This window comes from Acomys minous, assembly GCF_964271855.1.
Source record: "Acomys minous genome assembly, chromosome: 8".
Taxonomy (NCBI): domain Eukaryota; kingdom Metazoa; phylum Chordata; class Mammalia; order Rodentia; family Muridae; genus Acomys; species Acomys minous.
Window position 1 is genome coordinate 7,407,210 of NC_140489.1, and position 26,018 is coordinate 7,433,227.

Here is a 26,018-nt window from a genome sequence, read left to right on the forward strand (position 1 = left end):
TGACAGACAAGAGCAGTTTTTATTGGTTAAAATCCCTGCTGGCCTGCAGACTCAACATTGCACGCCTGGGAGTTGGTTCAGAGGGGGCTGAGCAGGGGCAGCCTGTTCCCTGCTGGGCAGACACCAAGGAAGATGGCAGCTGCTGTGGTCACCACCCATTGTTCCCTGGGGACTACCCACCAGGACCTACCCACAGCAGAATAATGATGCAGAAAACAATACTCAGCTAAAACTCAACTGAGCCACGGAGGTGGAGTCAGGGTGTTTCAGCCCATTGCAGGCATCTGTACCTGTCTCCCCCCACCACAGCCCCCCCCCCCCCCGTGGTGCATGCGACAGAGGGTGGGTAGCTGTTTGCAAAGCAGATAGTGGGGCTCTGAGCGTGCAGGTGGTCCAGGGTGATGCCAGGCCAGTCCCTAGCATCAATGGCTAAGGCTCCCAAGGATCCTGGCTGGGTAAGGCACAGAGTTTCAGTTTCTCAGGGGCCCAGTCCCAGCCTGGCCCCGAAGAGCCTCTCCAGGTAGCACACCCAGCACTCGCTGCTGTGCTGAGCCGCAAAGGACTCTCACTTGGCTTTGGGCCTGGACCTGAGGCCTGTGGAGAAGGAAATAACAATGTCAGGAACAGCCTTTCTCAGAAAGCTCTAGGTGCCCAATACAGCACCTCACTGCCATTGCCAAGGCTGTGACTTGTATCCAGGTCACAGGTCCACACCGACCCCAGGTTCTTCTCTGGGGCAGCGGAATTCATCTGAGTGGGTGGAGCCAACTTAATACCGGCAGGATGCTGCCTGCAGGTCACAGCCAGGCACGGTGCCTTGAGCGTGACTCTGCCTTCAGTGGCCTCCATGTGGTCTACTTTTCACATCTCAGACCCACACCCACTGTCTACCCTCACCAAGCCCCACGGGGCCCTTTGAGCTGGACTTGGTCCTTCCTGCTTTCTCTCTGGCTGGGCGCTGACCAGGGAGGGCCCTGGGCTGGTAGCCACATGCCTGAACTGCCACCAATCTGAGACTGTAGGACCCTGCTCCCAACACTCCCTGTGCTGCCTAGAAAGCCTGCTCTTCCATCAGTCGTGGGGGGGGGGGGGAGGGTTCCAGGCTTTCCCCCTGGAGGAGGCTCGAGTCTAAGAATCCGCTCAAAGGACAAGAGAGGATGAGTGCTACAGCAGCTGGCTGTCAAAAAGTCACCCGTCATCCGCAGTGCTATCAGGACATCCGCAGGGGGTAGGGAACCAAAGCAGGGGTGTAGCAGGTCTGCTTAGCTAGAGCAGCATGGAGGCTGCCGGTCCAGGGACACAGCAGCTGGCATCCATCAGAACGCGTCACCTAACGGGGAAGTCCCCACTGCAGGGCCAGCAGCACTGAAGTCACGGTAGACCCGAGTTCTCCCCTCCCTGTGGGTCTTGCCCACAACGCACCCACAGATCTCACCCTGTGACTTTGTCACAGTTGGCCATCAGGTTCAGAGTGCCAGGAAGATGCTAGGCCCCTGAGCATGGCCAGAGGTGCCTGGGATTTGTTCAGGCCCTCACAGCTCACGATGGGGCCAGGCAGTTTTTGTTTGTTTTTTGTTTTTGTTTTTTGTCCAAAGCTGGGCCTTCCTCCATGATGCCTGGCTGCAGAGCAGGGTCCCAAGCTGGTCCAACTGCATCTTTAACCTCTTGGGCCGTGTCATTGGCCCTGGTTTTCCTGTCATGAGTGGGGTCCGGAAGACCCATATGTCACATACAAGGATGACTTGGCATCTACATGGATCCTTTTCTGTTCCTGGCTTAAGGGAGGGGAGGCCCAAGCACCTTTGCCTCTCAAGCAGCTGCGTTTGAGACATCCTTTTCCTTACAGTCTGTTTGGGCATGTGCTTGGCCATAACCTGGACTGTAGGAGAGCTGGAGGGGTGCTGGGGGGGGGTGGGGGTTGGCCCAGTGCAGAGGGAAGGTGTCTCCTGAGGAGCTGGGATTAGTAAAGCTGCAGTCACTATAATTGTGGGTAGGGCTGAGACACAGACAAGAACAACCTCAGGCCGTCCCAAAGATCCAACATTGCACCCACAAAGGCCTGAGGGCCCGCTCCCTCCAGGGAACCCAGCTTGGCTTCATCTACCCTGACTTTGAGGAGTCCAGCTCTGAGGTTGTGTCCAGCTGGGGGAGAGAAGACCCTGGGCAGGCAAGGCTTGGCGGCTGGGCCTTCTCTAACAAGGCAGGGACAGCAAAGACACCACCACCACCACGAGCCAAGGGAGGCTTGCTCATATACCCAGAGGGCTAGAGACAAGCTAGGTTAGTGTCCAGGAGGGCCAGGCAGCAGGCTGAGGCACCAGCACCCACTGCCACTGTTAGTCAACATGAGCCAGGCTGCTTACGTACCTCACTGGATCACACACAGCCTTTCTGTTTTATTATCATCAGAATCAGGGGCAAACTCTGCTTTCAAATAAAAGAAACACACTCATAAGCTTATCACGGGGGAAGCCTGAACTCAGGGTGGTAGGGATCTGTGGGGGCCAGGCTGGCCACGCTAACTCTCATGGTCATCATGCTCAGACATGAACCACCAGCCCGAAGCCCAGACTCTCTGGTTGTGGTGACAAAGGCAGCTGCATGGAAGGACTTAATGCCAGTGTGCCCGCAGCGGCAAGAGCTGAGGGTCGCTCCGCTCCACTGCCTGCAGAGGAGTGTGAAGGCAGGAATCTGCAGGTGAGGGTGACGCAGGCAGTGGCCCCCAAAGCTGCCCTCTTGTGTGAAGTGCTGTGCCCCACTGAATCACCCTCTCTCCTGGACGCTGGTTGAGCCTGTAGTACCCGCAGGGGGAAGGGAGGGACCAGCTGGACAGCAGGGAGAGGTCCCAGGCCCTGTCGTGGGACAATTGGCTTTAACTGCAAGCCCAGACCCAATTGTCCCCTAGCTGTCACCCCGGCCCACCTCTCAGTTACCTTCTTGGTTCCTGGAGGGACGTTTCTTCCTTCGTTTGCTCGACCCCTTTGAGACTCGGCCTCGGACCCTGGGGAGGGTGCCAGACCCCGAGGAATCTGTCACTGTATCCTCAGAAAAGGACCTGTCCAGGGACGTGTCGAGTGCAGATTCCGGAGTGTCCTCACCCTCCTCGGGGTCAGTGCAGGGGAGGTGGGTGCTGGGGCCTCGCTCAGCTGCATCTTCTGGTCCCTCACTTGTGCTGTCCGCCTTGGCTTGCTGGACACCCCACAAGCCTTCACGATCCGTGGCATCCCGGTGTGAGCTCTCAACCCCAGCAGGCTTAGTGCTCGAGAACTCAAGGGGCTTCAGGGCCTGATCATCTCCCAGAGTCACTGGCCACACCCCCTCAGAGGGCTGCGCACTCAGGGTATCTTCGGGGGCCAGGAAGTCACTGGCATCCACATACCAGGAGGAACGCCTCTCCAGGGCTGGAGGACCTCCTTCCTCCTTGGAGGGCTGGGGGCTGGGGGTTATAGCGTCCACAAGGTCCCAGCCCTGTGGCTCACCAGCCGCTGTGGTATCCAAGCGTGGCTCTGAGGCAGGGTGGTTTGTGCCTTGTTGTATAGGATTGCTGGCAGGTGCTGTGGATGGAGGGGTGGGTGCATCAGGAAAGGTAAGGGCCAGGTCTTTAGGCATTCTGGTCTCACCCCTGGAAGTGTTCCTGAGGCCGAGCCTTCCTAACTACTGCAGACTTCACTCTCCGGAGCCCTGTGCGCCCCCCCCCCCATGGTTTCTTGTGGGCCAAGGCAGGGCAGTGTCGTCAGTCTGGCTATACATAGGGTACTGGGGGACACCCAGTGAGCCACCAAAAACATGCATTTCTAGAGCCCTAATAGTGGGGCCCTTTCTAAGGGTTGCCTGTCTTAACATCTCAGGTGCCTTGAACTCAGGGGTGTCCATCAGTGGACCAACTAACCCCCACATCTCCTGATCACCCAAAGGCTATAAAGAAAATGCCCAAGGAAGGCTCAGCCCTCTCACAGGGCCTTTTCAGAGTTTGACAACTGGGCCTTCACCACCCACCCACCCCAGTGTCTTCAGAGCAGTATGTGTAGTATCCAGGTCCCCGAAGTCCCTCAGGTCCTAGAAGGCCCCCCGAAGGCAGGCACCGGTAGAAATGGTGGGAGGGAATGGGGAGGTCCCAGGCTCAGGTCTCACCAGCTTCTGTGGCCTTTGGAGGATCTGCTGGAGCTACTCTGCTGCCTGCTTCAGCGTCTCCTCGGCCCCGGGCGGTCTTCCGGAGCTGGAAGCCCTTCCTGATGTCGGCCAGCAGGGCGTCGATGACACACACCTCTTCTTGCTTCCCGGGCCCCTTCCTGACTGCAGAGCCACAGACCTCAGAGAGCAGCTCAGAGGCCCCGTGGCCACCCTACCCCCACCCCTGGGGACGCCTAGGAGACCTGGAGAAGCACTGCAAGGCTGGGGAGAGGGAGGCGAGTGGCCCCACCTGGGCCCCCAAGGTTTGCAGCCGCTCCCACCTGCCCCAGAGACCCACCAGGCTTCCCGTCCTCGCCCCTCGGCCTCCGCGCCTCCTCCTCTGCCAGCTGCTGTTTTCTCCTCTCAGCCTTCGCCATCTGCTCCTTCCGGTCCTTGTTCTCCTGCTCACACAGACAGGAGCCTTGTCACCCAGCCCAGTGGCCCACGGGTGGGTATCCCGAGAGACAGGTTCGGTGGGGCTCACAGCTGTACCTATCCACAGCTGGGAACAATGGAGCAAGCGCTGCCTGCCTTGGCTGGGAAGCCCACTCTGGTCTGAGGCACCACCTAACTCTCCCTGGGCCCACCGCACCTTCAGGGCACGAGTGAAGAGGTCTCGGAAGGTCTTCATGGTGCTGAACGTGTCCTCGAGAGACAGCTGCTGGGGGTCTTCGCACAGGTAGTCGGCCAGCTCCAGCTTCTTCTGCTCAATGGTCTCAAACACCTTGTCCAGTGCGTGAGAGGCCTCAATGCTGGCCTGGGGACATAAGTCTTAGTTACCACCGCCAGGTGAGTCAGAGGAGACGGCTGGCGAGGCCTTAGGCACAGGACCCTTGGGCTGCACCACGCACCTGGCAGCCTCCACACCCCCACAGGAACCACTAGAGCAAGAGCCAGCGAAGCTGCTCCGCTGACTGGGGCTCTCTTGCCCCTTGGCCTGTGCTCAGCAACAGAGCTGCTCACCCACCTACTTGTTTCTCGTGGCCTTGGACACCCCAGGATCTGTGCTCCTCCCCGGAATGTACTGGAAAGCAGCCACAGGACTCTCACTGCTCAGCTTACCTGGAGGCGCTCAGCATACTGCTTTTGCACTTCGGGGACTGAGGAGGACACCTTCCGCTCTGTTTCCAGAAGCTTCTTCAGGTTGGCACTGGCCTCTGAGCGGATGATCTCCAAATTGATTCTGAAAGGCACCAAGAGGCAAGATACATCATACATCAGCTGACAGGCAGTCCCAACGCGCCCTTGACTGCACAGTCCCCGAGACTATACAGGCCTGTTCACGCACTCCGCTGACAACCCTGTATGGTAGGTTAGGTGCCTCTTCTAGTGACACTCAAATCAGTCAGTCCTGTCAGCATACTGGCCCCTCTCTGTAGAGCAGGGCTGGTACCATGCTGGGCATACTTGGGAACTCTGGTCCAGCTGTTGGACCCACTGCCGCTCTTGCCTGATTGGCCCTCAAGCTCCCAGGGCAGTGGAGCACGGGAGCACAGACTTGACATCTGGCATTCAGTCAGCCTTTCTGCTGGGTGGTGAGACCCTGGAAGATGACACCACTTCCCTGAGCCTTAGTTTCCTCATCTGCATCATGAGGTGGCACTACCTAGTTTATGCTACCATGAAGGTTCACAGACTGTCACCCCATTTCTTCTAGGCTTCCCGTTCTGATCCAAGCCACACAGCTGTAGCTGACGCAGTCCTGTCCCAAAGTCAAAGTCTTTGGAGGGTCCTCAGGTATAGGCCCTGCTGGCCAGGAGGCTGGGAACAGAGGTTAGGGCCTGCTAAGGCGTTAGGCTGCCAGGAACACCCACCCTGCAGCTTGAGAGGGTGGCTCCAGGTCCCGGGACAGCTGGAGGAGATCCGGGTGGCTCTTCTCCACTTCCTGTAACACAAGTGTCCAGCAAGATCCCTGGTGACTCCACTGAGCCTGTGCATATGACCCTCCGAGCTGCTACCAGCCCTCGGATCCTCCTGGGGCCTCTAAATCCCGCCATGGGCCTGTCCCATGTGTCCGGGTGTGGCAGTCGCTGTGGCCTGCTGGGGATAGGCAGTGTTGTGGCTCAGTCTCAAGAATAACAGGCCTGCCGGGTGTGGTGGCGCACACCTTTAATTTCAGCACTTGGGAGGCAGAGGCCAGCCTGGTCTACAAAGTGAGTCCAGGACAGCCAGGGCTGTACAGAGAAACCCTGTCTTGAAAACAAACAAACAAACAAATAAAAAGAATAACAGGCCTAAGGACAGAGTATGGGGTGGCCACAGCAGGGGACACTCCACCCGACAGGTTGGCCACTGGTCACCTCCAGCACATGGTGCAGCAGTGTCACGCGACTCTGCTGGGACTTGGTCTCTGTGAGCTTCAGCAGCGTGCTAATCTTGAAGCCATCTGCATCTCCCGTGTGGCTGCCCTGTGAGGGAGAGGGAGTAAGTCCCCTGACTCCCAGGATGTGATGGGAGGCGGGCCACAGCACAGCTCTGACTTACGTAGTTGAGGAAATTCCCGATTTTGAGGATCAGCTGGCAGAAGATGGGCAGCCGCTGGCTGGTAAGCAGGCCTGGGACAGGTGGGCAGGGTTAGAGGAAGACCCAAAGCCTCCAGGTGCCCTGAGGTGTGGCTGCCCCCTTTGCTTCCTGACCCCGGGCCCATCACAGCACCAGAAACAAAACAAGGCAGGGGCTATACGGGCCTTCAGACTCCTCTGCCATCAATATGCTCAGAGGGTCTGCAAACACTTTCTGCAATGCCCCTGACTGCTGGACCTTCAGCTTTGACATGGGTATGGCCATGCATGACCCTTGCTGTTTGGGGTGAGGACTCTGGAATGCCAGAGGAGCTTCTACCCATCTGTGGTCACCCTAGTTTTCACGTCTGTCCTGCTCAGTGGCTGAGATGAGAGCAAGCATGTGTCGAGTTGTGGGCCTGAGAGAAGTGAGCCACTGGAGCCCATCTGTGTCCCTGATCTGTGGCCGAGCAGGTGTCTATTGTTCTTTATTTATAGAAGGGGCATATACACATGTCAGTGTATGTATACCCTTGTGTCTCTGTGTGCATATAGGTGGCTCTATATATTCACATAGAATATACACATAAGCATGCATGCTGTATCTGCGGGCATGAAGCATGTGTCCTCACTCATGTGTGCAGTGAGTGAGCATACAGGCGCATGTTCATGCGTGTGTGTGTGTGTGTGTGCGCGCGCACGTGTGCATGTGTGTGTTGCATGGAAGAAGCACAGATGACCACGGGGTTTGGTATGGAGAGTCAGCACTTAACCAGCTGTCAACTGCCATCATGACATGGCTGCAGCAGGGAGGACACACGTGGCAGACCTGTCCCTTCCAGCCCCTTAGGCTTCCCGGCTTCACTCACTCTCACAGGCGGCGAGCACCAGCTGGGCCTTGGGCCGCACCATGTCCAGTACGATGGCCGTGCCCTCACATAGCATCATGCACTCCACCCGCAGCTGGTAGCTGGTACAGCAAAGCAGGGGGGTTAGGGCCTGGCAGCGCCACCATGCCTGCCACCCAGGGAACACCCTCTGCCCTTGGTGGGTGGGCTCAGGGAGAGTCCCCACGGCCTGGCCTGGGAACATGCACACGCCTAGGCCTGTCCCCAGGACAGAAGTAGGGCCCACCCGGGGCCTCTCAGGAAGACACTGCCTCAGGACTTAAGAGGCTTCCTTCGCGTCTGCTCTAAGAGGGGACGAGGAACATGAGAGACATTTAGACACCAGACTAGATGACTCCTTCTCGGAGCCCTAGGGACTCTGTGCAGCTGTCTTCCTGACCCACTCTCCCTCACAAGCTTGGCTCCTGGCCTACTCTCCCCACCTTTCCTTCCCCCAGCAGGCAAGGCAGGATGCTGGACTGCTGTGCTCACCAGGGAATGTCCAGGAGGAGAACGTAGAACTGGTCAGCATTGGCCAGTTTGGCCCGCTCCTCGGTGAATGCCCGCAGGTTCTCAATCTGCGGCGGGAGGGGCACATGTAGGAACCGATACCTGCCTGCCCAGTAGCTGCCTACTTCCAGCTCCTCCTGAGGCTCATGGTGGCTCTCTAGTCAGGTGACATGGGCCAGGACCGTGCTATTCTTGCTCCCTTTGATTGATCTGGCGCCCCCCCAGCTCCCCCCCACCTCCCTTCCCCCTCACCTCCCCCCCCCCCCCCCCCCCGCTCACCTCATGCTTCTCAGGAAGGAGTTTCAGGAGCTGTTTGAGGACCTCCACGTCAAACTTGGTTGTGTCACCAGCCCGGAGCATGGCGGTGACTTCTTCATTGGAGCTGGAGAGGGTGAGGGCAGAGGTCAAGGAACATGTCTTTCCCTCGTCCCCTTGTCTCCTGCCATGCTTAAGAGATGGGGGTGGCCTACAGGCACCCAGGGAGTACCTGGAGGAGACTCTGAGGTAAGGGCTTAGAACCTGGGAGGCAGGCTCCGTCTTCCCTCGACTTGGCCACAGCTTGCCTGTGGCCTGGGAGTCTACCTCTGATTTTTCTGGGCCTCGCTTTTACCACAGCCTGTAGGAATCCTAGGTTGAACAGTGTGACAGCTATCCACTGTCTCCTCCTGCTGAGCATGGAGCATGCATGGACCTGACTGGCCTGCAGAGGGCGCTGCTGGGTAGAGCTGGGATGCTTGCTGGGCAGAGCTGGCTTCGGCTGAGTTTGGCAGCAACACCATGTCCCTCACTCACCATTTAAACTGCTTCAGGAAGATGTTGAGGTTCAGGCTCTTTTTGGAGTCCAGAAAAGTGACCTAGAAAACCCCCTTTTAGCTGGTACCTGGAGGGCGGGCAGAGAACCCCGCCCCACGGAGGAGAGGTCAGGCCCTGTCACTGCTCTTATTACCTCTTTGGGTTCCTTCCTGATGGGGACAGCAGAGGGCTCCTTGGGCTTCGCCGTGGGGAAGGAGAAGAGCTGCTCAATGCTAGAGAAATCAGGTTCCACCACCTCTGTGCAGGGGCTGCTCAGTGTTGCCCACATGGAGTTGCGCTCTACAGAGGAGGGCCAGGTGAGGTACACTGCTGACACTCACCCTTAACATGGGTCCGGGGTCTAAGGGCGTGCATGCCGAGGCCTCTGAGGACTGAACAGGATGCTGTCTGGAGGCCAGCCTGGGCTCCAAGCTGCTATCAGGCTATGTACATGCATGTGGGCACATGTCCATGCTGATAAGGGATCGGGTCTCTTCCTGGCTGGCCTTCCCTCAGCACCAGCACCTGACACCTAGGGAACTATACAGAGAGCCTTTCGGAGGAGGGCAGTGCTGGGCCTTCGGCAAAGACATTTATGACCCACAGGCTGTGTGCCAGATGGGACCATCCTGAGGTGGTCTTTAGTCCCATGGAGGACACAGAGGGCCTGCGCCTGATAGGGGTCTGGCTGCGCTGACGGAGTAAAGGTAGGTGCACGAATGGCGGACTCTCACGGGAGGAATGACCAGTGTGCAGCAGTCCTCGTCAGAGGCTGGCCCGCATCAGGGAGGGGCTCACCTCGTGCCACATTGGATGGCAGCTTTTGCCAGTTCAGTTTCTTCATCCGCAGCGTGGGTGGATTCACCCTACGGTGACTGGGGACCCAGGCTGAGCCCAGGCCATGGTCTACCTGGGCCACAATGATCTCCTCCACACCACCCATCATGGAGGGGACAGACAAACCAGGCAGGGGAGGAGGTGGAGGAGGAGTCCAGCCTGTTCCAGGGAGTGGGGGAGGAGGAGGGGGAAGTGATGGGCCCCCCATGCCAGGGAGTGGGGGTGGGGGTGGGGGCACGGTTCCGCAGAAGTTAGGCAGAGGTGGAGGTGGCGGAGGTGCTGGGGGAGACACAGCCCATGAGCATGGTAAGGGAGGGGGTGGGGGTGGGGGTGCAGGGGGAGATGTGGTCCCTGAGCCTGGCAAAGAGGGTGGCAGAGGTGGGGGTGGAGGGGGTGCTGGGGGAGATGTGGCCCCTGGGCCTGGCAGGGGGGGTGGGGGTGGAGGGAGCACAGGGGTGGAGCTGGACAGTGGTGGGGTAGGTAGAGGTGAGGCTGCCAGCCACTGCTCAAGGGCGACTGGCTGTGCGGCTACATCATCGCTGGAGCTCTGGGTGCTGTCTGCATGTTGGCAGGTAGAAGCCACTACCGGCTGCTGGCCTTCCACACTAGCTGTGGGAGTAGTGGTGTTCTGGGAGAAACTGTCCCGATTCTGGCCTAGGTTGGCCTGGACACTCTTGTGGGCCTTGTCCAGGGGGCTTGGTCTGGGCCGTCCTCTGATGGACAGCAGTCGCTCAACTACCTCCTCCAGGGTGCATGCCGGGGCTGCAGGAAGGAAGTGTGCGGAGTCAAGGGGGAGGGAGGGCCAGAGATGGAAGCAAGGCAAAGGGAGGCCTCCTCCCTACATGGCTGAAGACCTCAGGGTCTTCCCACCAGGCTGCGCCCCGAGGCATGCTGTGCCCCTCCCAGGTTCTCACCGTCACTGGCCAGGAGCACAGCCCGGTTCACCAGGTTCTCCAGGGCCTCCCAGAGCAGCTGGCCCGAGCGGCCCGCAGGCTCCAGGTGCATGAGGCCCTGTAGTACTGACAGCAGCTGGGCTGACGCTGGGGAACAGCTCACCTGGATTGACCAAAAGGGACAGGTAACTGGCTGTCCCCTCCCTTGGGCAGGCTGATGCCCACCAGCCCATGTGCCAGAGCATTCCGTCCTATAGCCCCTTCGTCCCACCTTGTGGAACAGGGAAGCAAAGACTTCCTGGTGGCTGTTCATATTGATGCCATCGCAAACGCGCTGAAGCTCCTCCTCGTCCTCCGCTTTGGCCTCCTCAAAGGCCTCCAGCTGGATCAGCAGATCCGCGTCCTCCAAGTCTCTAGGGGACAAGACAACCAGTCAAGCTGCGGTCCCACGGGGACCCCCCTCCTCGCAGACCCAGCCTGCATGCCTCTCTCTCTTCTCAGCCCACCTGAGCACACTGGGCGGCTCGCCTAGCGGGGCCCAGGCTGACTCCTGTGGCCAGCGGTGCAGCTAGAATGGCCAGGTCTGAGCCTCCCACCCTGCCAGGCTGCCCAGAGGTCACCTGGGCACCTCAAGGGATGGGGTAGGGCAGATTCTTGTGATGGGGTTGGGTCCTCACGTGGGGGGTAAAAAAAAAAAAACAACCAAAAACCATAGTCAATGTCGCATTTAAGGCGGGCCACCATGAAACACGAAGAGGGGATGCCTTAGCTTGCCAAAAACGTCAACTGGGATTAGGCACTGCAATCACCCCAGCCTGTCCAATAACTGACCCCCTCACCACCCACTTGGGGACAAGTCCCAGAACGCTGTCAACGGGGCTAGGTCCACAGCAGTGGCATCAGTAAGTTCATGCTGACTGGAGGTAAAGAGCCTCCAGTGGTGGGGTCTGTCTTGACTGTAGTCAGGACCAGGGCTCTCAGCTGGATGGGCTCCCTTTGGAGATGCTAGCGTCAACAGACAAAAATCCAGACTGTGTTATGCTATGCTACAGGCACAACGTGCTGGGTATCCGAATCCTGCGTTAACAGGAAGCTCTGCGCTAACCTGGCAACATGGCTCCGCTGGGCAGCGCCCAGGAAGGTGTCTAGCCTGAGTTCTAAGTTCACTCCTGGAAGAAACCGCTCAGCCCATCTGGAGATACTGTCTGGGCCAGGTGGCCGAGACCCCAAGGATGGACGGAGGAGGGAGCAGCTGGCAGAAGCAGCCACAGCAGGGACTCACCGTAGCCGGGTCAGAATATCCAGCAGCTGCAGCCCTGGGATGGACGAATGGGGTAGGGTTAGAAAGTCTGGAGACTCCCTTTGCCTCCGGCCCCTTGTCCCATGGGTCTTGACTCTCCTGTAAGACCATCAGGGAGTCTTACAGTTCCTGTCTGCCCCTACGACCCGGCCGGCTACAAACAGAACCCTCAGCGCTGATGCCCTATCAACCACAGGAGCAGGTAGTAATAGGAGGCCCCCAGATCATGGACCGTGGACTCCAGAGTCCATGGGGATAAGGTAGGGGCAGGATCTGCTGCCTTCCCACCTCCCCAGGGGGTGCAGCACAGGCTGGGCTGGCCCAGCCGACACTTTGGAGCTCTTCTAGAAGCCTGGCCAGCAGGTGAGGGCTCTTACCGATGAACTCGCTCCGCAGCTGGGCACGAGTGCGGAGCTCCTCAGGACCCAGGATGATGGCATTGATCACGCTGAGTAGGGTGACCACATAGGGCACGTTGTCACTGTCTGAGAGCTCATTCATGATGACGCTGAAGCGGTACTGTTGGCTGCACACCGTCTGTAGGTTGGGTGGGGTCAGGGTGTGCTCCAGCAGGAGACCGTGCCACCCACCGGCCCGGGTCCCCACTCCTCACCTTGTAATGGTCCAGGGCATCTAGTGTCAGTGCGTGGCCCTCAGGCGAATAGATGCACAGAGCAGCCAGCAGCTCAAACACTTGCTTCTTGACCATCACATTGGATGTATCCAGGGCTGTGGAGGGACAGGGACGTCTGAGCAGGCCCGCTGTCGTGCTGCCTCCCCCACTAGTCTTTACCAAACCCGTGATCCAAATCCAAGGCTGGAGCCTGGGGTTGCCAACCCCAGCTAAACGTCAAGTCCCGGGCGTTGCCATACTCATCTTTCCTAGGACCCTGACTACGCTCGTGGGCTACAGACAGGCCCGTTTAGGGGAGGGCTTGACAGCAGGGGAAAGCATCTGGAGTTTACAGAGCCTGGCCCAGCCCAGCTCAGCCCTTGCAGCTGGCTCACCAACTACAGTCCTGGAAGTTTGGAAGTCTCCTCACCCTGGGAGCCCTTGCCTTCTCCGTCCTGAACTAGGTAAGTTTTAGGGTGCTTCTCATCTGGCTGTGCTGAGAATAGCCACAAAGGAGGTGGTGGAGGTCAAGACTGGGGAGACAGACTACAACTGGTGTGGGTCCTACGTTAGGACACACGTGGCAGCCTCTGGCTTCCTTTCTCACAAAGACACCATTCCACTAGTCACTGCTCCCTAGAAGGTCTTGGAGCTCCAGTGGCACCTGGTTGCCTCCACTGAAGGACACACGGAGACTATTTTCCACCTTAGCTTTCTTGCCACAGCCAAGGCGGTGCAATAGGCCAGGAGGTAAAGCTGGCTTTGAGGTGTACAAAGGCAGAAGAAGGAAGCCAGGCATGGTGGTGCACGCTTTTAATCCCAGCACTCGGGAGACAGAGGCAAGCGGATCACTATAAGTTCGAGGCCAGCCTGGTCTACAAAGTGAGTCTAGGACAGCCAAGGCTACACAAAGAAACCCAAACCCTGTCTCCAAAAACAAAAACAAAAACAAAAAAACCCAAAACAACAAGGCAGAAGGAGCCATGACCAGGGGTAGCCTACTGGTTATGGAGGAGTGGGGACCAGGAAAGGGAAGGGAAGACAGAGGACAATATCCTCAGCAGGTGTGGGCCAGGCCTGGAGGCCTTTGGCTATGCCGTTTCAGGGCTTGGAGCCAGGCAGAGTGTACATGGGGGCTCAGTCCAGGGCCAGTCCAGGGCTGTTGTCAAAACAAGAGGGATTCCGGTGGCCTGGAGGCCTGAGTGTGGTGAGCCGTCCCCACCATCCTCACCTGAGAGGGCAGCTTTCCCTGGTGAGCCCTCCAGTCCCCCTGCCCTCACACAACCGCCTACAGCTCACCCTGGGAGAGCTGGCGCACATAACCCTGGTTGCTGAGGATGTATTCGATGCCCTGCTGCGAGTTCATGACGGCTCGCACGCAGCTGATGCAGGTGAGCTGCAGCAGGGCATCCGCAATCCGGGCCACGCCGCGCCCCGACAGCCGCGCCAGCGCCTCCAACAGCAGGTCCAGGCCGCTCTGCTCCAGGAACTGCACCATCCAGCCGCCATCGCTGCTCTCCAGGCGCTTGCGCAGGCCCGAGTAGTTGACCACGGAGGGCATCTGCAGCAGCCGGATGCATAGCTCGGGGTCTGCGCTCTCCAGGTTGGCCTCCGTGGGGTCTGAGTCCTGCGGCCCCAGCTTCTCCTTCAGGGCCGCCCATTTGCGTTGCGCACCTTCCTTCACAGACATCTTGCCGAACTGCAGGAAGAGAGGGACAGGGCGTCAGCCTGGCCAGGGATGGAAATGACCCACAGATTAAGAGGTCAGAGGCCAGCTTGGCCGTAAGTGACAGGTAGAGGAGCTGCCTGCTGCCTCAGTTTCTCCTTTAGGCTTCCTGCTTATGGGCCGGTGATGGAAGGCTGGGACAGGTACGGGGATCCTGGCTCTGTAAGACTCTTTTTGCTCGTCTGGATCGAATAACAGACAAGAACATCCTACCTTATGCACAAAGATCCTGGGCCTAAGGCTCAGAGAGAGAGGCAGCTAGGCTAGAGACCCATGCCTGGGCCTAAGGCTCAGAGAGAGAGGCAGCAAGGCTAGAGACCCATGCCTGGGCCTAAGGCTCAGAAAGAGGCAACTAGGCTAGAGACCCACGCCTGGGCCTAAGGCTCAGAGAGAGAGACAGCTAGGCTAGAGACCCATGCCTGGGCCTAAGGCTCAGAGAGAGAGGCAGCTAGGCTAGAGACCTATGCCTGGGCGTGACTTGTGCTGTCCTTCTAAGGCCTGGCTCAATTAGGAGAGGCCTGGGGTTCGACAAAGCAGCAGCAGCCAGGCTAGCTGAATGCTTTGACATCGTGGTGGTGACGCAACAAAAACCAGCATCTCTGGGGCTCCTTTATCGGGTTCCAGGCACTTCCCGCTGCCCACAGCCTCAGGGGCAGGGGGAGGAGGGGCGGGTCACAGGAGCAGGCTGAGGACTCAGTGTGATGAGATGCCCAGGGCTTAGTGTAATGGGTGGCAGCTTCCCCTGGTCTCAGCTCATCTGTGGGTGGGTGTGCAGAGAGAGAGACAGGGACAGAGACAGACAGATAGACAGACAGACAAGGGAGGCAGAACACACAGAACTGGTTCATTAGCACACTCCAGTTTAGGAAATGGCTCCTCCCCTGAGGCTGGAAGGGGGGCAGCTGTGGCCTAAAACATTCTTTAAATAATGCCTTTCTTCAAAGCATAACTGCAGACAGACAAACTGCACTCCTGCTGTCTCCTCCATCCACTCAACTCTCCTGCCTGGGCCCAGCTTGCTGTAACGCCGCCCCATCATACCCCTGGGGACAGCGTCAAAGGTCAGGGGCATCCCAGGCTCTCCGGCAACCATGTATGGCCGGGATCTTATATTTAGCATCTGAGAAAGGCAGCAGGGAGCCATGGGAGGGAGATGCTGAGGGAAAGAGCTTGGTGGGACCAAACACCAGAGTGTCGCACACTCACCCCAGGGGCCCAGTCCCTCACCCTCCACTGGCCTCAAGACAGGCATTTTACCTGCTGAACAGGTAAAGGGCTGCAGGCAGCACTCGGGGAGGCTGGTCCCGTGCCCAGATTCACACTGATGGACTCTGCAAAGTGTTGCTGGAACCCACTGAATGCTGGGGCATCACTCTGCTTTAGGTTGTACTGGGCTCTCTCAGGGAAGGGAGACCCAGGCCAAAGAGGTACCCAGAAGACCACAGCTTGGGTAGAGTGAGAGCTCAGGCACTTTGCCAGTGTGGTTCTGGGTCCCTGCGGCCCCGGGTGGGTGTGTGTCTGCCCAGCAGCACTGACGGAGCCCCTGCCTACCTCCCCATCCCCCACACTTTCAAGTGCGGATGGTCAGTAGGTCTGTTAGAGGCAGCCTGGTGAGTAGCAGCAGGGATTGGCTTGGAGACCTACTGGCAAATTTCAGCACAGCCTCTCAGTGCACGGGAGCCTCAATTTCCTCCTCTGCATTTCTGCCTCAGCTCCTGGGAACACCTGACCCTGCACTGAGGGCAAAAGCCACATCCAGGTAGATCGGCCTGGATCCTGTGCTGCGCCTCACTGGGTGGGGACCCAGGGTCCTACCCTTGATCTATGCTTTCACCAAATCCTATGCTTTCACCAAATCCTTTCCTTTCACATCCACCCATCTACTCACCCAGATGCGCAAAACTTTCCGGCCGTCTCTGCCCACCCATTCGGGGCCCTGCCTCCAACTTCTCATCTCTGCAGCCAGCTGCCAGCCTGGACCTGGTCCCTCTTGGGCAGCGTTACACCCCTCGAAGTACGTCTTGGTGGTAGCTTTACCACAGAACAGAGCTGGCTGACTGGTCTCTGCGCACTCCCCCAGCTCCTGTGCTGCCCAGAGCAGTGCCTAGAACCGCCTCCCCGCCCCCGTTCCTGCCTCCATTGGCCAGAGGCCCTGCCCCTTGGCACAGGCTGAGTGGCCGGAGCATGAACTCACCCAGACCTGGCTTCTGGCATCCAGAGTTCTCTCTGGCCAGGAGCCCCAGTCCTTCATGCTGACCCACCAATCGTTCTGGGACAACAGGATTACCAGAGCCACTATGTCCCAGGCCTGAGGCCCCCAGACACAAAGGTCAGGTCCCTGCCTGCCTCTCAACTGCCCTTCTGGCACTGCCCAGTCCTCCTGCGCTGTGTGTGCCCTGTCCCAGGTCTGTGGATTCACTCCCTGATAGGATTCCCTCTGTATCTGTGGTGTGAGCCTCGGATTCATTCACTGTCCTGGGCAACTTGTGTGTATGGGGGGGTGGGGTGGGGGGGGGCATGAGGACGCTATGGCCCTAAAGCCGAAGTGATGACTGTGTCCACCTGGGAGAACCGGCCTGGCTTGTAACTGAGGAGCAGCCTCCCTGTAGGATGACACTGAGTGTGGACAGGTGACAGCACCCGGCCACTCCATAGTCCAGCAGCTTTGGCCAGGAAGACCAACAGCTGGGACCTCTTTAGTAACTGACAGACTTCATCCTCTGTGGTTGTTTCCAACCCAGGACCAACCAGAGAAAGGCACATCTCCCAAGGAACAACCATTTCCGGTTGACTTCCATGAGGCAGGGATCCCTTCTCCCCCATGGGAACGATAAAGCTCTCCATCTCCTGCCTGCTTTCAAACTTCTGGCAGGAGCTATGGTTGACCCCTTTTATTACAGCAATCTCTGAACACAGCCTCTGCCTGCCACAGGAGACCTGGGGAACAATATCCAGGAAGGTACTGGAGCCAAGTAAGGCTGGGGCGGAACCTCACTCCTGTGTTTACTATCTCTTGTGTCTTTGGGAGATCCACAAACTCTCTCTCATCTTCAAAGTGGGTCAGTTGTAGCGGGATCCACACAGAACTAGAGCCTGCGGTCGGAGCGGACAGTTAGAATACTAGGTTTGGCCAGGTGTGGTGGTGCACGCCTTTAATCCCAGCACTCGGGAGGCAGAGGCAGGTGGATCGTTGTGAGTTCGAGGCCAGGCTGCTCTACAAAGTGAGTCCAGGATAGCCAAGGCTACACAGAGAGCCCCTGTCTCGAAAAACCAAACCAAACCAAACCAAACAAAACAACAACAACAACAAAACAATACTTGGTTTTGCTTTGCTCCAGGACAGGGCCTCATGCCCTCTAGGCTGGCCTCAAACTCATTATGTAGCTCAGACTCATCCTCAAACTCCTGACCTCTTTGTGTGTGCCTCTGAAGTGCTGGGGTTTCAGGTGTGCACCACCTGGCACGCAGCTGTTTTAATGGCATCTGTGGGTGACTGGCCCTCCCACTTCCAGCTCTGGGGCCAAGTGTCCAACTCTGAGCCAGACCTGGTAGAGACTCAAGAGCAGCTGGATATCCTGACTTTGCCCAGGGCGTGGGGGATGACCCAGCACGTGCACAGCTTTCAAGAGTTTCCCAGTCAGCATCCCAGGGTGGAAGGGCTGGAGGTGCAGCCCAAGCTCTGGCAGATAGGAATCAGGACATGAAGAGTGTCTCAACCCCCTACACAGTTCCCTCAGCCCTAACGGGACAGCAGAGGGCAGGGCCTTTGCAGACACAGTCCCTAGATCCAGGCGCTCAGGGCAGCTTGTGTTCTTTGTTTTTCTTTTTTTTCTTAAAAAAAAAAAAAAAGACAGTATCTATGCCTCACATGCCTGGCTGGCCTGTGACTTGCTATATAGTCCAGGCTGGCCTTGAACTCACAGAGTGCTGGGATTAAAGGCGTGCGCCACTGCGCCCAGTTTATAAGTGCTCCTTAAGCATCATGTTTTCCACAGGCCAGGCTATTTAGTACTTAAGACTTCTCCTGAAGGCAGGGTGTCCCTCAGACGCTGTGGTGACCAGCCCAGATCTGAGCACTGACAGGACTCCCAGAAAGGAGAGTGTCAGGTCCTGCAGGCTCAGGGCCACCTCCTGAAAGGGTGGCTCTCAGTCAGAGCCGGCTGCCTCCTCCACAAGCTCTAGGCCAGCCTGGCATGGAGCTGCCGCACCTCCGCCCCACATGCCTGGGCAGCTACTCTGACTCATGGAACTCCAGAGGCTCCCGCCCCTGCCTAGTAATCACACATGAGCTGGATGGGGGTGGGGGACTAATTCCACTTGCCCAGGACGCCATGCAAAGAGGGAAACCAAGGCAGAGACAGTAGCCAGGAAGCCCTGCATGGGTTCCCCCCCGACGTGAGCCACACGACTCTACACCTCAACTTCCTCATCTCTACATCCAGAAAAGCATGGACTATAATCCCAGGAGCCAGCAGGCCCTGCAGCCAGCTTTACAGGGCCTTGGGCTCTTCGACACCTTGGAGAGTTCAGGTATCCCTTTGGAGCAGCAGGCCAGGCTTTGCACCTCAGCCCCGGGGAGGTAGGTGCTGTCATCTGCACCCAGTCCCTCCAGGGAGTGCCAGAACTAGGGAGCCAATGCAGAGGTAAGTGGCTAGGACAGGCACAGGCCAGGTACGGGACCCCTGGGAGGCCTGCTGCCTCCAGTAGAGAGGCAGCTCCGAGAGAGTTACTTGGTCAGCAGCCGAATGAAGCCTGGGGTGCTTCTGGGCCTAGAGCCAGTGGGGGTTGGGGAAAACACAAAGAAGTGAGCTTGTCTTCCACGGGTGGGTGGGAGGGAGAAACGGCAGAAGCGGGATTCCGGAACTGGGTGGCAGGGGCTGTCACACTGTATTTTTAGATCTTCCAGGAGCCCAAATTTTCCACTGCTTGACAACCCTTGGTTTTGCAGAAGTGCACACATTCCTGGGAGCTTCCTGGGGCTCAAGGACAGCCCCTGTCCTACTCTTACCCCTCTTACCTCTCCTCACATCCGGGCTCGGCTCCTAGCGGATACGTCATCTTCCTACCAGACTATGAGGCCCTCAAGGGACCTCAGCTGGCCCGAGGCTCACCTCAGGTCAGCCAGCCTATACGCACAGCACTCCTCAAGGAAGCAAAAGAATCCACGCATCCACTGTCAACATGGAGTGTATATTGTCTGGTGACGTGGCTGTCCAAGCAGCACTCCAAGCCCGCTTCTGCTTGCCACCATGGCTCAGACTGGGGGTGCACAGCCCTGGGCTTCCAACTCCCAATTGGCTACCTACAGTGTGCGAGTAGAGTGAGGTTTCCACTGGGCCACTTTAGGATGTGGCATAGGACACAGGGCCCCGGGGAGGGAGTGTGCATGGAGGATCCTGGCACTGCTGGAAAGAACAGACAGGGCTATAGACCGTCAACTGCGGCTAACACTTGGGCTGTCACCAGGACACCTGCCTGAATGGCAGCAGAACAGCCAACAGGAAATGCCCGCTAGGACTAGGGGATGTCCCTCTACCCCTGCTCCCTGTGAGGAAGGTCTGTACAAAGCAGCTGGTGCTGGCCATCAGTGTGACTGGGACTCTGTGGGCAGGCCGGGGTCGCCTCAGAACGGCCCCCACCCCTACAGGAGGCTCAGTCAGACAAGGTGGAAACAGGAAGGGTGGAGGCGCCCATGCCAGGAAGCGGCTTTCACTTCCACCCGCTCTGGGATGATGTGAGGACTCAAGCTGTCCCAGACTTGCAATGTCACTAGAGGGGCCCCTTTCTCAGCCTGTCTCCCCAGCTGCATAGGGACAAAGGGGGTCCTCTGACAGCCTGGCCCCCTCTGATGTTCTTGAAGTTCCGAGGGCTGCGGAGAGGCATACGGGGAATGGCGACTAGAGTGGCCATGTATGCGGGTACTTTCTGGGCACACGGGCCCGGGTAGCTCCTCCTGCAGCCAGGCCCCTTCGGTGGGAGGGAGAGGTCCAAGGGAAGCAGATGTGGAGGTCTGGGTTTGCCAGGCTCCACAGGTAGGAAGGCAGGGTTACAATATGGGCTAGTGTGCTGCAGACCCCAGACCCTAACCTCAACTTCCTTCCATCTGCAGGTTGCATTCAGGACTCTGTGCCCATGAGGACCCCAGGCTCACCGTGGAATTCACCTCCTTGGGGTACCCTCTCTCCAAAGTCAGACATACTTGGAACTTCCTCCCCCAACAGGCCCCATGTGCCCTCCTATCCCCCAGATGTTTTCGGTAAGGCCTCTTCTAACCTGGCAGGGACAGATGCCTCTCAGGAGTCAGGTGGACAGCGTTGTATGCCAGGCTGCCCTCAGAGTCAAGCCTCAGGCCCGCTCATGCCCAGGATGGGAAAGCTGTCCTGTCCACCCACTTGCCGGACCACGGTCCCCACCCTCTGCCAGTGTCCAACCCCAAGCTCCCCTTCCAGAAGCAAAGAGAACAAAGACACATTGAAAGTGGGGGAGGGACAGCACTTGTGTCCTTTAGCACAGCGAGGGGCAGCAGCCACCAGAGCTCGTGGAAAAGACAAGGCTGCTCCCATGTGAGACCAGCTTCACCCCTGACACGCTGGTTCCGAAGACAACCCAGTGGACTTCCTGTTTCTGTCTTCAGGCGCTGACAAGTGTGTTGCTGCCAGCACCGCAGTTAGTTGTCAGAGAAGAAGGCCACTTTAACCGTAACTACGCCACAGGGTCAGCTGTGTCCTGACGGTCTCTATCTCCTGAGCTTAGTGCTCAAGTCTCCACGGCCCCCACTCAGCATTCCTCAGCCACCTGGCCCCAGGGAGGCCGTCAGGCCCAACCGGGTGAGCGAGATCCTCAGCCTGGTTTTGCTTATGTTTTGCTCAGAGTCCTGGCTGGGAAATGAGGGCACCAGGGCTCCTGCAAGATCCAGCTCAGTCTGGACTCGGGTTTTCTTGGCTAGGATGTTCACCTTGGGGCCCTGGACACTCGGCATGGATTTGCTGACCCAGTGCTGTCCGCCCGACAGCCATCGACCTGTGAGCACCACGTACCGACTGGTTACCCTTCATCCGTCTCAGGGGTGACCTCCCATCTCCTTCCTATCCCTCCGAGAGAGACAGCCCGTCTCCCGGCAACCTGCTGCAGGACTCTGCAACCCTCCAGCTTCCAGCCCCTACTCCTGTCTATACCCCCCACAGCCTGGGTCCTCTGTGCTGGTGTCCCCCGAGAGAGAGACGTCTTGTTCTCAGGCCATTTGGGCCTGTACATGAAGTGGGACAGAGAGAGGCAGGTAATACCCTCCTCCCAGCCTGGGCCAGGCGAGCACAGATGCCTACACCTCCCTGCAGCTGTGCCTGGAGCAGGAACGAGGCCACAGGGATGACGAGGGGGAGGGAGTCTGCACGTGGAACCCACAGCCTAGGGTTTTAGGACCCCTGGACCAGCTAGGCAGGGTGCCACAGAGATGCCAGTTTGCCTTACAAAGCTTGGAGGGGTCAGGTGACTTCCGGGCCATACCTCCCACCAGCGAGGGCCAACATCCTGCTCAACGCTGGTAAGGACGATGGTCCTGGCTGGAGATGGTGGGTCCTGGGCTAGCCTAGCCTAGCACGTGCTGCTGGTGAGGCAGAGCCCATGGGAACACAGTATCCATGTGGATTTGGGATGCTGTAGGTCCAGCTCTGGGAACGCGAGGAATGCTGTGACGGCACAGGTAGGGGCTAGGTAGGGGCTACTGCCTAGGCTGTCTCTGACACTGCCGAGGCCACCGATTGGGACCAGCCTGCCCTCCTCAAGCCCACTGCCCTTCCAAGAGTCCACGTGCCACAGGAGGGAGCCAAGGCTACCTGGCCTCCTCTCTGGACTCTTCCATCCTCTCTTCTGTCCTAGGTCTGTTTCCCATAGAAAGGAAAACCACAGTAAGGGTGGGACAGGAAAGAGCCTTGGCCACCCTGTCCTCAAACAGTGGTGAAGGCTCCTGGGCTTCAGTGCACGCCCTCTGCCCTGGTTGGGTTACAGCCAGTTTGACACAAGCTAGAGTTATTTGGGAAGAGGCTCCTCAGCTGAGGACTGCCTCCATCAGACGGCCTGGGGGCAAGTCTATAGTGCATTTTCTGAATTACTGATGGATGTGGGTAGGCCCAGCCCATACACGGTGGTCCCACCCCTGGGCAAGTGGTCCTGGGTACCCTAAGAAAACAGGATGAGCAAGCCAGTAAGCAGCGCTCCCCCTGGCTTCTGCTTCGGTTCCTGCCTTGAGTTCCTGTCTGATTTCTTTCAGTGATGAAGTATGACCTGAGAGCTGTAAAGTGAAATAACCCCCTTCTTCCTCCTCAGGCTGTTTTCGTTGTTGTTGTTTTGTCTTGCTTGGTTTGTTTTTTGTTTTGTTTTTGGTCATGGTGTTTTATCACAGCAACAGAAACCTATGACACCTGCCTCAGCCAACGCCCTACTCCATCCTACTCAAAGGAGCCCAGGCACCAGGGGTCCAGGCAACAACTCCTAGTAGTGAGTCACTGGAGGAGACGGAAGCTACAGGGTAAGCTTGCTTTTCACCCGCCCTACTTAAGAGACACTGCAAGGCCTACCTGACCAGGACAAGGCCTTCTGATTCTCTGAGCTGCAGTGTCCAGTCCTGAGGCCTTGCCCTGTGGTGAGCACACTTGCTCACTTAGGCAGGCTGCCAGGGAGAAGGCCCCATCCTCAAGCCTCCATAATAAGGGGTAAGGGAGTAAGAGGGCTTTATGTGGCACATCGCTGCGTGCCACCTCCCGAGGGGGTGATGTGGGTACAAGGAGCGGGTGCCTACAGCACAAGCATCTGACGCGCCTCTTGTCAGAATAGACGGTAGCTCACACGCTCTGCAGTGAGAGCCAAAGGGCCAGATGGGTCCCATCAGCCCTTGGCTTGTCTACTCTCAGCTCACAGACTGTGAGGAGCAAGGAGAGGAGGGCTTGGGGACGTGCTTGAGGGACGACGGAGGTGGCCCCTGCAGAGGAGACCCTGCCCAGCCCCTACCCTGTTCTTTATCCGGAGTCACACTTTAGGATGGGGTGCAGGGAACACAGCCCCCGCTGGCACGTTCCCCCACCCGGTTCCTGTACAGCTGGGGGTGACATGTGCTGGGTGCCGGGCAGGTGGGTAGCTGTGAACAGATCCTACTTTGGCTCAAGGCCCAGGCTGTCTGAACTTCCTCGGCAAGACCTTCCTCATCTGGGTCAGGCTACGAGGGTGAAGGCCACATACCAGGGCCCCGTCCTCACACCTCCACGTCCACATCAGAAGCTCCTCGGCCCATTTCCTTTATAGTCCCTGGGGCAGCCCTGCAGAGACTCTGAAGCTCACTCTACAAAGAGGCAGGCACACCCTGTTCAACGGAGAACTATGCAGCTATTAGACACTTGCTGTGTGTAAGTCAGACATGTAGGGGAAAGAGTCAGGCAATGTAAACCATCAGACCGCGGGACCCCAGGGCCTGCTGCTACAGAGCACGCCACCATACCTGCCCAGAACGGTCTAGCAGCAGCTTGCCTGCACCCACAGGTGGCACCTTCACCCACCATCTAGCAAGTCCCCTGCCTCCCCCAACGGCTTTCATGAGCCTGAAAACTTTTCGCTCTGTAACGAGGGAGCGAGCGCACTTTGATAGAAGGTGAACAAGTCTATTTAAGGTACGTGCTTTCAGGTCCCGGCACAGGGAGATGTGTGCAATTAGCGCCGACAGCCATCAGCACCCCCACAAAGTGAGGGGCCCCACCTGAAGGTTAACTCCTTGCTGTTCAGGGGCAGAACCCTTGCTGACAGCCTGCGTGGGTAGGTTCGGTGGCGGTGGCGGTGGTGGTGGGGTAGCCTTTCCTGGTGAAGTTCTGGACTGGAAGTTAGAGAGCGTAGGGTAAGGGCAGGAGGGCAGAGCCAGGCAGGGCCAGCGCTTCCCTGGTCCTAGGAGGACCCTGCTTGGTCAGCTCCTGAGACTATGGGTGAGAGACACGGAGCCCAGGAACAAAGACCCATTTTTGCTACAAGGGAGTACAGTGTCTGCTCCCCAAATGACCCTGCCCTGGGGGACACCCCAAAGACATCTAAACGTTTGCTGTATGTCTGAGCCACTGTCCTCACCCTTCAAGTATAGATAAAAGAAACTGAGGCTCAGAGAAGGCAAACCGCCACAGGACGGCCAGTGAGGAGGGACTTGCCAACTTTAGCTTCAGTCTGGGTGTGCGGGCTATAGAGTGGGTGCACTGACTTGAAGCTCAGACAGGATCAGGGCCATTTCTGACACCGACTCCCGGTGTGTCCAACTTGCCACTGTATGCTATGGGGCCCTTAGAAGCCTGGACGAACAAGCTGATAGACTCCTCTCCACCCGATGGTCCTCCGGCCAGTCCACCAAGGAAGGCATAAATAGGGGCCACTCGGCTTTCCTGCCAAGATCACCTTCGTGCCCAGTGTCCCTGCCCAGGGTGGGTTTTGACAGATGTTGCCACAAGAAACAAAGCTGTGTCACTCCCCCAGGTCTGCCAATGAGGTGCAAGGGCCCGCGTAATCCCACCTGCACTGGCATCTCGAGAAGCTAGCACTCAGGGCGGGGCTCGCTCTGTGCTGCCCAGAGAGAGGGCGGCCCTCCAGTTGAAGTTTATTTTCTCAACTGTGGCTGATTCATGGTCAGGATGTGGTAGGCGCAGGTCGGGGGAACTCCTCCAGTCCGACCGGGGGCAAACACCCTGTGAGCAGGGGACGGCATCCGCATGCCTGCCCCGTAGTCTACAGCCCAAAGCGCGGACCACGCGTTCTTGGCCACTTTGGTGCACACGCGGCAGCCTGCTCCTCAAACCCCAACCGTTTCCCTCACTGACCCCAGACTCAGTTTCCCTCCGGGTTCCAGGCTATCCCGAAGCCACAGACTTACCGGGTAGGGGCGCAACCAGAGATGATGCAGAGGGTGCTCTGTCCCGGCGGCGCCGGAGCGTCTAGGGCTGCGGGCGGCGGCCCCGCGGTTGCTTTCCGCACGGTCTAACCGCGCTCGCGGGCCGGGAGGGGCGGGAGGGAGGAAGGGGAGGGGCGGCCCCGCCTGGCGGAGGCCACGTGGGGGGCGGTGCCGCCCGGGGTGGGGCGGGGTGGGGTCTCCAAGGAGGCCCTGCCTACCCGGGTCTGGCTCTTCTGCCCGGGGCGGAGAGATGGGAAGGAGAAGGACATTCCAGTATTCCGCGGGAGAACTGCTGGGAGTGGCCCTATTGCCTCTGACCTCACTGTCAGTCCGGTCTCCCTCGTTCATTCCTGGTCTGTCCCCTATGCTGGCCATCAGGTGGACTCGGAGTTGGTCAAGTTCCCTGCCACTTCTGGTCCCACTCTGCCTCCTACACGGGAGCCCTGCTCTAGGCTGCTGATCTTGAGTCCTTTCATGCCCCAACCTCATCCTTCTTTCCTGGGAGATGGCTCTTGGCAGTCTCCAGCTCTGTCCTGAGGACCCGCTGAAGTCCTCTCGCTGTCCTGCGCCTCGGCAAGGCCCCTACGGAGCGTCAGTTTCTCCAGCTTGAAGTAGAGCCTCTAAAAGGTTTATAAGCATGAAGAAAGATTCTCCGATCACTTGTGTCTTGCGTCTCCCAAAGCTGAGTGGAGGGCATGTGGCCGGTGGGCAAAGTGAAAGGCTCTGGGTCTCTGTCTAGCCGTGTAGCCATTTCTATCCTGGACACAATCTCGTGCTTGGGGCCCAGTGGGCTCCCCTGCCACATGGGATTAAGCCCACCCTTGGTTGCCTGTAAATGTCGTCTCAGTGTTCTGTGACCCCTGCTTGGCCCATCATCTCA

At 58.3% G+C, this 26,018-nt stretch overlaps 1 protein-coding gene across 5 annotated transcripts; it reads right to left on the bottom strand.

Annotated features, from left to right (window-relative positions):
• INF2 (inverted formin 2) lies at positions 1-25,247 on the bottom strand. Of its 5 annotated transcripts, none has more exons than XM_084792555.1 (24): positions 25,121-25,247; positions 13,803-14,202; positions 12,504-12,619; positions 12,268-12,427; positions 11,873-11,906; positions 10,862-11,003; positions 10,612-10,753; positions 9,659-10,459; positions 9,015-9,160; positions 8,861-8,922; positions 8,348-8,450; positions 8,051-8,136; positions 7,541-7,641; positions 6,655-6,725; positions 6,471-6,578; positions 5,985-6,055; positions 5,233-5,353; positions 4,763-4,927; positions 4,469-4,571; positions 4,132-4,293; positions 2,934-3,554; positions 2,768-2,852; positions 2,368-2,424; positions 1-594 (listed from the first exon to the last, which is right to left on the bottom strand). In XM_084792555.1, exons 2-23 carry the CDS (start codon positions 14,191-14,193, stop codon positions 2,412-2,414), a joined length of 3,804 nt encoding a protein of 1,267 aa, XP_084648681.1. In that variant the 5' UTR covers positions 14,194-14,202; positions 25,121-25,247; the 3' UTR covers positions 1-594; positions 2,368-2,411. The 5 variants fall into 5 exon arrangements, with proteins under 5 accessions (XP_084648681.1, XP_084648677.1, XP_084648678.1 ...); XM_084792551.1 differs by lacking the exon at positions 25,121-25,247 and adding an exon at positions 16,118-16,294; XM_084792552.1 differs by lacking the exons at positions 2,768-2,852; positions 25,121-25,247 and adding an exon at positions 16,118-16,293 and having other exon boundaries at positions 2,368-2,427.
• Between the last annotated feature and the right edge of the window lie 771 nt (positions 25,248-26,018).

Bases quoted from the DNA above. Each gene is read 5' to 3' on its own strand.
- INF2 (XM_084792551.1), bottom strand. From the start codon at position 16,183: ATGAGAAGTTGGAGGCAGGGCCCCGAATGGGTGGGCAGAGACGGCCGG. The intron at 14,203-16,117 runs GTGAGTAGATGG...CTCTTCCTGCAG, and splicing joins GGAAAGTTTTGCGCATCTGG to TTCGGCAAGATGTCTGTGAA. The intron at 4,294-4,468 runs GTGGGTCTCTGG...GTGGCTCTGCAG, and splicing joins GGGCGAGGACGGGAAGCCTG to TCAGGAAGGGGCCCGGGAAG.